We start from the raw sequence: 12,810 nt of genomic DNA, 5'->3' as shown, positions 1-12,810 counted from the left end.
CCGGAGCCTAACCGGCGACACAGGGCGTAGGGGACGCACCTGGGATGGGACTCCCAGTCCATCGCAAGGCGCCCCAAGCGGGACTCGAACCCCGGACCCACCAGAGAGCAGGCACAGGCCTAACCCGCTGCACCGCCGCACCCCCCTCTACCTTTCTAATATAAAATTGGCAATTATTAATGAATACTTTTATCTCCGTGGTTTGCAGTCCTGGAGAGTCTGCTGTTTTTTTGTCGCTAATGTAAATGACATTTTAATGAAGAACTAGATTTACCTCTCCATCACCATGTTTAGGCTGTTTCTTTTTTTTGGAGGTCCAAGCGATATAGGTATTTGAGTACACTGGAACACTTTCGGCGAAAATGCCGCTCCAAATTTCCATCCCCTTTCCTTCAGCTCAACGGAGCCTCGGCCAACGATGCCGATCTGGGACAGCGGCCCGAACTTTCGCGGCTTGACCCCGGTTGTCCTTTCTCATGCCCCAGGGTCCCTGCCCTCAAACTGACTGACTGTACCACAGATGTCCAGGTGCCCTGAAGCGGCGACATTTTGGCAGCAGGGACAGGGCGTCTATTGTGGGACGTCCGTAGGACTCGAGTTCTGGAGGGCTGCTGAGACCTGGCGGTCTCGCTGGATCTCCCGCCGGTCACGAGGAAGGGAATTCGGTTTGGATCGCAATTAAATTTGGTTAACGTTTGGTATGTTGGGGGGGGGGGGGGGCGGCGACGTGTTTGCTGCGTTCCTTAAGTCCTTCGGTTTTTAAAGGCAATAAATAGCGTCTTCTATAAGCTACCATACAACGCGAGAGTCCGCACGGGACAGTCAGTAGCGCCGCTTTTACGGTAGCTGATATTTGTCAGGAAACGACCACGGCGCAAATGTTTGCGCAAAGCAGGAAATCTTCCTGAACTTGGTCACCAACACAATGCGGGTCATTTCCACGACACGGCTCTGGCGCGTTTTTTTTAACTATCGTGTTTTTAAAGCGACGTCGAAGGAAATGGGGCCCGAGTTGTGTTTTCAATCGTACGCTCAGCAGGAATAAGTCAATCTTCCGTTAGCGTCGGTGTAGATTCCCGGAAAACGTTATCCGTTCAGCAGCAATCAGCATTTACACACATGGACTTTTAACCTGTTTTTTTTTTTTGTTAGTTAACTTGTGTGCGTTAACGCTAACCCCTGGGGTAATGGCACTTCTGCAGTCAACCTTGTGGTGGGTCTTGCGCACCTGCATAGTTGTAGCCTTTTGAGTTGAGTACATTTTTATGACGACGGGTAGATAACGTCTCTTTCGGGACCGGGACCCAACGCCATCGCTTACGTGAATACGGATAGTTCCGTAAATCCGCTCCCAGAGTTTTCACAATAGACTTGACTCTACGAAGCATCTCCCCAACACTCCTGTCGTGGAAACCAGACCCTTCGATCTGCCGATCTGGTGTGCGTTAGGGGGATCGTAGCAAGGGTCTTGGAGCCTCAATGTGAGCACGTGTTCTGCCGTGGTTGACCGTGGCTCTTGTGTCTTCCAGACGGGATCCACCGCATCTTTGCCCGGTGCAAGCTACGCGTGACCGTCATCACGGACGAAATGCTGACCAACAGCATCACGGTGCGCCTGGAGAACATGTCCCAGGAGCGCTTCCTCTCGCCGCTGCTCTCGCTCTTCATGGAAGGCGTGGCCGCCGTCTTGTCCACCGGCCCGGAGGACGTCTTCGTCTTCAACATCCAGAATGACACGGACGCGCGCGGCAGCATCCTCAACGTCACCTTCTCGGCCCTCCAGCCGGGCTCCGGGCCCGGCCCCGGGCGCTACTTCCCGTCGGAGGAGCTGCAGGAGCAGATCTACCTGAACCGCACGCTGCTGACGCAGATTTCCTCGCAGCGCGTCCTGCCCTTCGACGACAACATCTGTCTGCGCGAGCCCTGCGAGAACTACATGAAGTGCGTGTCGGTGCTGCGCTTCGACAGCTCGGCGCCCTTCATCGCCTCCGACACGGTCCTCTTCAGGCCCATCCACCCGGTCAACGGCCTGCGCTGCCGCTGCCCCCCCGGCTTCACCGGGGACTACTGCGAGACGGAGATCGACCTTTGCTACTCGGGACCCTGCCGCAACAACGGGAAGTGCCGCGGCCGCGAAGGGGGCTACACCTGCGAATGCCTCGAGGACTTCACAGGTGACGCGTGGCCGAATTTCTCCGTGCCGCGCATCTAGTCCGCTAAAACTTGCGTGATGGTCGTCGGTGCGTGTGGTGAAAGTAACTAACTGCGCTTAAGAGTCGCACATCCGCGGCGTCGTCACTTCTCGTAACGTAATGCACAAACCGTACTTTTAATGAGATCTACGTCGCTTTGCAGAAAAGCGTCTGCTAAATGAATAAATGTAAATGTCACACGCTGCCCTCACAAAATGCTGTCACTTGAACGGCATCTTTTCATCGTGTCGTGGTTGTTGCTTAGTTTTCTAAACAGTTAAATAGGTTTACTTGGGGTAATAATTACCTAATGTATTATAGAGCACATGTTACATTTACACTTACGTAGTTTTCGGGGGCGCAGTGGGTTGGACCGGGTCCTGCTCTCCAGTGGGTCTGGGGTTCGAGTCCCGCTTGGGGTGCCTTGCGATGGACTGGCGTCCCGTCCTGGGTGCGTCCCCTCCCCCTCCAGCCCTGCGCCCTGTGTTATGCTCCAGCTCCCCATGACCCTGTATGGGACAAGTGGTTTCAGATGGTGTGTGTGTGTATATATATGTAGTTTTCACCCTGAATTGTGAAGGGCCTGCAGTAAAAACTACGTGGCTTTTACTGAGTAGAGTGGCACGGTGGAGGCAGCAAGTAGCGCTGTTACCTCTCTGCACCTGGGCAGCGCGAGAGGACATGGGTTCGATCTCCGCTCAGTCAGTTTTGCCTGTTCTCCCCGCGTTCGCTTGTTTTTCCTTCTCGTAGTCCAAGACGTGTTTAAAGTTAATCGGTGACTCTGTTGCCCGTGTGCGTGTTTGAGAGCGCGTGTTTCACCGGAGTATAGATGAGTGACTCATTGTACCGTGGTGCGTCTGGCGTTTCTTCTTCCGCGAAAAGATGTGGGATAAATACTACGGTGTTCGTTGAAGGTCGCTTGGGAGAAAAGCATGTGCTAAATGAGTAAATGTAAATATGGCACATGCAGTTAATATCCTGAGCGCGCCAGAATTTAACGTGTCGCGTCGTTGGTATGATCTGCATTTGGCGGTCTTCCGAGATCCGACCCCCGGACCGTAGGTATAAAATGTGCCGCTTGTACGAAAGCACCTCGTTTCTGTCGGTGAGACGAATGCCGGCCGGCTGAAGAGCCCCCGTTTTGCCATTAATCCCGTCTCCGGTGGTATCGGATGATCGCGGGAAGTGTAGAGTTTCCGAGCCTTGGAGACGGCAGTGCTGCAGGTGGGTCCGACGCCCTCCCGGGGGGGGCTCCGGCTCCGTCCGTTGGTCCACCCGGAGGCTGTGGGCGTGGGCCGCGTGCCCCGAGACAATTAGCGTGTCTCTGGTCGCCTTGTTTCTCTCGGTTATGATCTTCTCAGGGAGGGGATTATCCGACCGGTACCACGCTCATTACCTGCCTAGTACCTTACCTGGGGGGGCCCTTATTTGGATGCGGGTGCTGCAGGGATTTGTTCCCGACCAACCGTTTGGAGTTTTTGCTTCGGTGGGGATCTCATCAAAACCTTAAAAATACGCAGTGGAGGTAATTTCTGTTTCGTCTCCCTGCCTGCTACTGCTGTCATTTCGCCGCAGCTGAGTTTACCCGACAGTAAATGTCGGCGTTATCATTTAAGCGCACGTGTCTGTGGCATATCGCTAATAGACCGGCTGTTAAACCAACAAAAAAATATGCGGGAAGTTGTAAATGAACGTACGCTCGTTTACTGGCTGCGTAAGTCGGCGCCAAGTCCGGGCATAGCCTGCGTTCTTCGCGTCGCTGAGGCCGGAGCGCTGCCATCCCAAAGAGACGCGACGCGTGTGTTGAACCGCTCTTCCCAACCCCGACAGGAGCGTTCCGCCAGACGCGGCCTTGGCCGAGTTCCGAGGGACGGATCGAAATCTGTCGGATGTGAATCTCGCGGTCCAGAGGTTCACGCGCATTTATGTTCGGAGGTGAACTGTGTCACACGGGGAGCACAAGTGGACACGTGACACACACACACACACACACACACATTTTCTGAACCTCTTGTCCCATACGGGGTCACAGGGAACCGGAGCCTACCCGGTAACACAGGGTGTAAGGCCGGAGGGGGAGGGGACACACCCAGGACGGGACGCCAGTCCGTCGCAAGGCACCCCAAGCGGGACTCGAACCCCAGACCCACCGGAGAGCAGGACCTGGTCCAACCCACTGCGCCGCCGCGCCCCCTTTGGACACAAGACCGAAAGGCAAAAATAAAAATAATTTCAATACATTCGAAGCACCAGTGTCATCTCACCGTACCATATTTATGTCTGAGAGGCACTGTCACTGGACTTGTTCCTCCGTTTTGTCACAGTCCTGCGACTTTTGAAATCGTCTCTCAAATGGGGTTAAATTGACGCAAACCAGCTCGCCTGTTCGAGCGCGAATTCCCAACAAGTCATTAACATCAAAACGTAAACCAGTTCCTCCAGTTATCGATAAATTATATGCTGGCGACATTCGCACTTTTAGTTTTCGCGACATGCTTTTACCGCGGGTTTGGTAAGAGCCGCCGACATCGGATCCGTTGCCAGATTCCCGTTTCATGCTCTCGATCAGAGCCGTTCTGGCTCTTCGGCTCTCTATGGTTACACCACATCAAACGACCGCCTCCGGGGCGCCGTCAGTCGTCACTCGTCGGCTTTCCCAGCGCTTTGGGAACGCGCCCCGCCGGTTGTGCCGACCTGCTTCTTACCCATAGTTCCCCGTGTTTTCTTTTGTCTGTCTGCGAGGCCCTGGGCCGATCGCTCTGCGTTTCTCTATAGGAGGGATTAAAATATGTTCGGTCTAATGCGAGGCTGCACGGGTGTCTCGCTTCTGGCGTTAGCTCATCTGTTAAACTGCTCTGGATCATTTAATGGAGCGCATCTCTGACCACCAAGGAAGCCCCGACCCCGAGAGAGAGGCTGTTGTCTTCCCGGGATCGCGCTCGGTGCCGAAGTGCGCCGGCAGAATGGCTCGGAAGACAAAACGCTCTTAGACCGAATCCTTCCGACGAGGCGGACGCGCTTGATTGCGAGGGCACGTTGAGGGTGCGGTCATTGGGCAGAAGTTATGGTTTTGTGCACGGCGTGCAATCCTCCTCATCATCATCGTCATCATCATCACCGCCCACCATCATTTGTGCGTTTGGCAGACGCTTTTCTCCAAAGCCGCGCGCAGCTTGGAGTCAACCGAAGTGCGTCCCGCAGCAGACGGTGGGCTTTGACACGTCGATGCACACGATAATTGCAGCGCTGCTTGCTTATTCAGTAGAGCCAACACCCTGTCCTATAATAATTTAATACGTCTAACATTTTATGTTTGTCTGTGACTTATGGGGGGGTGCAGTGGCGCAGTGGGTTGGACCACAGTCCTACTCTCCAGTGGGTCTGGGGTTCGAATCCCGCTTGGGGTGCCTTGCGGCGGACTGGCGTCCCCTCCTGGGTGTGTCCCCTCCCCCTCCGGCCTTACGCCCTGTGTTGCCGGGTTAGGCTCCGGTTCCCCGTGACCCCATATGGGACAAGCAGTTCTGAAAATGTGTGTGTGTGTGTGTGTGTGTGTGTGTGTGTGTGTGTGTGTGTGTGTGACTTATGGGTCATGGCTTTGGTTTTACTTTAGATGTAAAGCAAAACCACGTGATCAAATGAATTCGTGTCCAGTAGGTTGTGGGTTCCAAACCTAGGCACTGCTTCATGGGGTCAAACTGTCCTAGCGCTGCTTTGTCTATACATGCCAGCTGTGTGAATAAAGAATGGTTGTTCCCCCCTCCTTTTCCCCCCTCCCTCACTCGACAGGCGAACACTGCGAGGTGGACGCCCGCTCTGGCCGCTGTGTGCCCGGCGTGTGTAAGAACGGCGGGAAGTGCGTGGACCTGCTGGTGGGTGGGTTCATGTGCCAGTGCCCCAAAGGGGAGTACGAGAAGCCCTATTGCGAAGTGACCACACGCAGCTTCCCTGGTCACTCCTTCATCACCTTCAGGGGCCTGAGGCAGAGGTTCCACTTCACGGTGTCCTTCATGTGAGTACCCTGCGCACCTCCACCTGCCCGGCGTACCTGTGCCACCGTACCCGATAATACGATGCAGCAAAATTTTTCAAAGTTCTTAGTCATGTTGACTATGGTTAAAGTTTATCGATTACAAAAATACCACTGGTTTATCTACATTTACTCAGTTAGCTCGTGCTTCTCTCCAGAGCAAATTACAATTTTAAGCCATTTACCCATTTATGTAGCCTCGTAGTTTTACTGGACCAATTTAGGGTAAGTACTTTGCCCGAGGGTACTATGGCTGGAGGGGGGATTCAAACCTGCAACCTTTGGGTCAAAAGGCAGCAGCCTCAACCACTGTGCTACCAGCTGTCCCACGAGTGAGGTAGTGTCACTTTTATTTTGGTACTTTACAGCCATTGGAAGATTCTAGAAGGCACCAGAACATTCTCGAAGATTCATTCTAAAAGGTATTCGGTGCTTGGAATCCGGTGCCAAATTTAGCCAAAATTTGCCAATTTGAAGAATGTGGAATATTTTCCTAATATTTAGCATATAGTACAAATGTATGTCAAGAGTATGTTTAATCTAGCAAAACCGAGTGGAAAATGCAAAAATTTTTTGTTACATTGTGCAACAATGCAGAAGCAGCGTCTTTTCTGCAGTGGTTTCTATGGTCGCCGTGCAGTTGAAGGACCTCGGTTCGAATCCCCTCACCTGCTGTTGTTCAAAGTACTTCCCCTGAACTGGTACAATAAAAATACCCAGCTGTATAAATGGGATAAATCACAGTATATCTTGCTATTCAAAAATAATTGTAAGTTACCTTGGAAAACTGCATCCGATAAATGAATAAATGGGATATGATCTAATATGCAATAATATGATCTCCCCATAGAGTCGAACGCAAACCGTTTAGTTTCGCTCTCCAATATTGCGGTGCGGGGCGTCGAGGTCCCGCTCTTCCGACTGACGTCGCTCCCAGATGTGCCGTGACACGGCGCTGGTCCGTTTGCGTGTTACGGCGCGAGCCCCGGTCCTTCCGACGTTTGCTGACATCCGGTACTCGAGGGGTGTCTTCCGTCGTCCCGCCGGTGTTCGCTTTTCTTTGCGTTGCTCTATTTACCCCCAGCTGATGGCTGATGGAGGAACATAAACAATCAACCGGGCTCTTAGACAAAGGCCGTGCGAGAGCCTCTAATTAGCAGGATGTGCGGCCGCATTAATGAGCGCTGTCTGGTGCGCGGGCGTGTCGGGGCACGTCGGAGCCGTGGTTCTGATCTCGGGGGTGGGGTGGGGTGGGGTAGATTTGCTGGGAAAGGCTGTCATGCAGTTGTTTGTCATCAGGGAATCTGTAAATTAATGCGAGCGCTGGAAGGATTGTGAGACCGGTAAAGAGCTCGGAGAAAATGAACAGCGCTAGAAATATGAAGAAATGCGAGCGTCGCTCCCTCGTCCTGCCTGAGCGCAGCCCGGTGAAAGCGGTCGGTGCGGCGGGGGCGGCGAGCGACACTGCCGATTTGGGTGGCGCTGTGTCACGCGGGGGTGTGTGGTGGCGTAAGCGGGTTTGGCCGGGACCTGCCACGGGGTGGGTGTGGGTCTGGGGTTCGAGTCCCGCTTGGGGTGCCTTGCGATGGACTGGCGTCCCGTCCTGGGTGCGTCCCCTCCCCCTTTGGCCTTACGCCCTGAGTTGCCGGGTTAGGCTCCGGTTCTCCGCAACCCCGCTTGGGACGAGCGGCTTCAGCCGGTGTGTGTGTGTGTGTGTGTGTGTGTGTGTGTGTGTGTGTGTCATGCAGTTTGGTCTCTCATTCTTCTGCCCCACACCTCGATTGCCCCATTTCATCCAAACGACACATCCGCACCTCCCTTGTCCTCCTCCGACATCTATTCTGCTTACCCTTATCCTGGAGCCCTGCACCAGCCCACACTTTTTTGCACTTTCGATACTCTGGATATTTTCTAAATTAATTTTTTCCCGTAGATCTTTGCTTCCCTCCACTGCCTTCGATACGTGAGATCATCTGCTCCCGACCTCGATGTTCTGATTTGCACTTGGGCTCCGTGTAACGCATGTCTTGTGGCGGCAGGTTTGCCACACAGGAGAGGAACGCCCTCCTGCTCTACAACGGGAGGTTTAACGAGAAGCACGACTTCATCGCCCTGGAGATCGTCGAGGAGCAGGTCCAGCTCACCTTCTCCGCAGGTGAGGCGCCGCCACGTTCGCTGCCGTTGCCGTCGAGGCGCGGGGTGACGGAGGTTAACGCTCTCTGCCGCCGTGGTAAACGACGGTAATTACAGCCGTCAGTACCGCGGCACGGTTATAATTACCGTCATTACTGCAGCGCAAGTGACACACTTGTCGGTACAGTAACCCATGTCGTCACCATGGCACCATCAGCGCTCAAAACTTTTTGACGTGTGTTTAATTTTTCAGAAATGCTACACAGTTAAAATATATAATGTGATAATTACAACAAAAATGCTTTCCGCATTCAGCCGGATTTATACACATATTGAAAGAGACGTACCGCAGTCCTTTACTCTGCGGAACACCGAGCGGTCGAGTACGGGCCTCGGTCCGGCTTAAAGGCTGCAGGTACGCAGTGTAACGTGAGCGCCGGCTTGTTAATTACAAGCCCCGCGAGCGCTGGGCACGTTTCCCTGGAGCGGAGACAAGAGGTGAGGCGACGCTCTCCGGCTTTGCTATCAAAGCGAAAAGGCCGCGCAGGTGACACGGGAAGCGCTGCTGTGTCTCCCTTACAGCCACCATCTATTTATTTATATTTCACGTGTTTGTTTATGGGTTGGACCGGGTCCTCCTCTCCGGTGGGTCAGGGGTTCGAGTCCCGCTTGGGGTGCCTTGCGGCGGACTGGCGTCCCCTCCTGGGTGCGTCCCCTCCCCCTCTGGCCTTATGCCCTGTGTTGCCGGGCTAGACTCCGGTTCCCCGCGACCCCGTATGGGACAAGCGGTTCAGAAAGTGTGTGTGTGTGTGTGTTTATTTCTGCAGTGAAAATAATCTCGTTCGTCTCCTGAATACGCTACCTTTGTTTTGTAAAGTGACGCTCTTGGCGACGCACGTGACGAGGGTTCTAGGTGCGGTGAAGGAAACGTCCGTGGCCAGGTGTGCGTGCACGTGCAAGGAGTTTAAGGTGGCAACGTGATGCTCCTTCAGATACATCCAGCAAGACAGTAAGAATAGTATCGGAAGTTGCAGGTATCATATCTGAACGGATGTTGAGGAAGGTGCCATCAATAAATAATATGCAATAATAATAGGGGTGGTGATTATATATACTGGTAGTGTAGTGGTTAGAGCTGCTGCTTTGGCACCGAAAGGTTGTAGGTTCGAATACCGTCTCGAGCTATTGTACCCTTGAGTTCTATGAATGGGTAAATTAATTTTAAGTCACTTTAGAGAAATGTGTCACCTAATTGAACGAATGTAAATATATTTGGGGTCGTGCGTAAGGGTGTCTGAGCCGCATGGGCCCACGAAAATGGCAAGAGGGTTAAATCTGAGCAGGCGTAGCTGCGTCAAATTATTTTATAGCACGAGAGTAATACCTTAGTAAAAGGTAAGTCTTGTTGTTTTATGGAATACACAATAGTTCGTTGAAAAGAATTTCCAGTAACAAACTTAGAGCCCCATCTGCCAAGGCATGCTGGGAAGAGGTGCCAAGGCGGCTGCTGGGCTGAACCTGTTTGCTGAGATTTAGTCGGTACTACGGAGTCCCTACCTTCGGTAAATACTCGGTAACCCCTGTGTAAATCTTTGTCAGCGATGTTCCCCAAACTGGGTGCCGGTGGGGTTTAAAAGAAATCTGAGCAGTTGAGCAATTTTGTAATACGGTTTCTTGTTTTCACAACATGCTCTCTGTGTGCTGCAGCATTCGGTCATATTTAGTCGATGCACTTTGACACGCTGTCCGAAGCTTTGCTTTTTCCCCAAACGCGAGTAACTATTAATTACCTCTTAAAGCCTGTTGAAAAGGAACCGCATCGGTTCTGCATGAGCGAACCTATTTGCGTTTAGTCATTATTTATCTTTTATCAATTTGACGGGGGCGTGAAAGTGTTTTTGTGTCTTTCTTTTTTTTCTTTGGGAGGGGTGGTGAAATCTCGGTTCTTCTCTCCTCAGGGGAATCCAAAACGACAGTGTCGCCATTCGTTCCCGGCGGGGTCAGCGACGGCCAGTGGCACTCGGTCCAGCTGCACTACTACAACAAGGTAAGTGACAGCGGGCACCGCTTCGGACGAGGCCTTGGGATTGACGGAGGACCCCGCGCACAGAGCATGCGCCTCCGGGTGTGACAGGCACCCCTCCGAATGCTACTTGTCTTTAAATGCACCTTAGTTACGCTTCAAGATCGACTTCAAGCATATGCGTCTGGACCACCGTGGTCGTCTTTCCGTCCCTCTCTCTCCCGGGTGCCGAGTGAGTTGCCGTTCGTCCTGGGGATACGGGCAGCGCTGCATTTCCGCTCGACGAAGGCTGAGAACCTACGACATCCGTGCTTGCGTGTCTGCGCCTCGCTCGTACTCTTCTCTCGGTCCTTTTCATGACCGAACGTGTTGCCCGTGTTGATACTGAGCCGCCTGGAACAAGCTCGGGTGCGGCGGCTCCAAGGGTGGATTTGCTCGGACCACCAGCCGTGCCAAAGGCCGCGAGCGCACCGGGGGTCCTTCTGATGGCTGGGTGGGGCACGGGTACTGAGCGGGCTTGGCCTCCAGGGGGCCGCCCGATTCGCGACACGGTGCCCTTCGGACCCACCCCCTTATTCTACAGCCGCCCGGTGCGGGACTCGAGCGGAAGCAGTAGCTCTGCAGGTTCGCAGACAAGGTTATCGAGGTGTAGAAACGCCACGGTGAAACGGAACGCGGCGGACCAGGACGGGACGCTCGTATCTGCGGAGGCTTAGCTGCGAGATCCTTCCCATCCAGTCACGGTGCTGAGTTTCGTCAGACCACGCGAACAGAAGAATTTTTCGTAGGAATTTTCAAGAACTCTTAAGAGTCTTTATGGCTTCTTGAGGTATGGCTAAAGTTAAGGATTCCTAGATCAGAAGCGAGTCGCCTGTTCACCCTTACCGCTCCGTGCCTGAGCTGTGAGGTTAAAGGTCAATAAGAAGGAGGTGGCCAGACGTGCCTCGCCTGGGTCTAAGGGGAAGGGCACGTCTCTCTGGTGACCTGCGGGTTGAGAGTTCACGGGGGTTAAGTGCTGGGAGGTCTTTGATGGCCGTAGCGGTTCATACTCATCCCCGTAGAATCGTCCTTAGTGATTTACTGAATCGGCTTCCGTTCAGGAATGCGTGCTTTAGAAAACCTAAATCGGGGCAATAAATGAGGAACATTTTTTAAATTCCTGCTTTACTTGAACGTTCTTGTTTTGTCAAAGAGAGACAGTTGCTTAATCTAGTGTATCTAAGGCTGCATCCTGTAAGTAAAGGATACTGTTCAATGAAGAGGTGTTTTTTTTTGAGTTTTACAGGAGATCGGGTCATGTCGTTCTTGTAAATTTATTTGCAGTTCATTGTATGCATTTAATCTCTGTAATATCTGTTGAATTTATAATGATATTGAGCCTTCGTAGCATTTTGGTTATTTAATGTCTACGTGAATATTAGGGCTCACCGTAATAAATACAGCAGGGGGTGCGGCAGCACAGCGGGTTTGGCTGGGGCCTGCTGTCCAGTGGGTCTGGGGTTCAAGCCCCGCTTGGGGTGCCTTGCAATGGACTGGCGTCCTGTCCTGGGTGTGTCCCCTCCAGCCTTGCCCCCGTGTTACTGGGTTAGGCTCTGGTTCACCGCAGCTTCACTTGGGACAAGCAGTTTCAGTCAGTGTGTGTGTGTATGCATGTGTGAGATAAATACAAGCACCCGTTCTTATTGAACCACATTACATTTATTCATTTAGTTGATGCTTTCCAAAGCAACTTACAGTGTTAATCTACCTACAATTATTTACTCATTTATACAGCTGGGTAATTTTACAGCGTAGGGTTTTACGCTGCTCAAGGGTACTACAGCCAGAGGTGAGATTCAAACCTGTGACCTTTGGGTCCTAAGGCAGCAGCTCTAATCATTACGTTACCAGCTATTCGTTTGCACATACACATTATTTTGATCAAGTCTCTAAAATCTAAATTTGTGTTGCATGAAATGAGCTAGTTGTAGGTAGGTGTAAATAAGGGTGGCATGCACTCCTTAATGTTCAAGAAAAGCTGTTCTCAGTGCTATTGCTTAATATATTTTTTTTCTCCCTGAATAGCTGTCATAATAGTTATGATGCCAAGTTATGCAGTTGGATTTAGTAAGAATGTACGGCTTTCCGAGGGAAAAACAGGACTATGTAAATAGAGAATAAAAAGTATGACTACGCTCAGTATATTGTAGGTGGGTAAAGTGAAGACGTGAGTGAGTGAATAGTGAATGATGGACAAACTTGCCAGGTCTCACTGTGCCAGTTCTTGGTGTATGCAGTTCAACATCACATTTTACATTTCATATAATAATCCCCATTATCATTTTTTGTGTGCATGGAAAATAAGCGTTGCGGAGAAAGTGAGATTTTTTGCATCGGTGTCCTGTCGAATCTTTCAGGAGTCTCATTGTGATGTAAAGCACGCCGCCCCTCTGCGT

The 12,810-nt window shown here is 52.1% G+C and overlaps 1 protein-coding gene across 1 annotated transcript in view; it reads left to right on the top strand.

Annotated features, from left to right (window-relative positions):
• celsr1a (cadherin EGF LAG seven-pass G-type receptor 1a) overlaps window positions 1-12,810 on the top strand; it is a 67,926-nt gene that overhangs the window by 25,417 nt on the left and 29,699 nt on the right. The window contains exons 2-5 of the mRNA XM_018729833.2: window positions 1,530-2,174; window positions 5,979-6,201; window positions 8,259-8,374; window positions 10,311-10,399. Coding sequence (XP_018585349.2) covers window positions 1,530-2,174; window positions 5,979-6,201; window positions 8,259-8,374; window positions 10,311-10,399 — 1,073 coding nt within the window. The remainder of the gene's footprint in view (window positions 1-1,529; window positions 2,175-5,978; window positions 6,202-8,258; window positions 8,375-10,310; window positions 10,400-12,810) is intronic.

This window comes from Scleropages formosus, chromosome 21 (assembly GCF_900964775.1).
Source record: "Scleropages formosus chromosome 21, fSclFor1.1, whole genome shotgun sequence".
NCBI lineage: Eukaryota > Metazoa > Chordata > Actinopteri > Osteoglossiformes > Osteoglossidae > Scleropages > Scleropages formosus.
The sequence above is the reverse complement of the archived record's forward strand: the minus strand, read 5'-3'. Positions and strand labels throughout refer to the sequence as shown.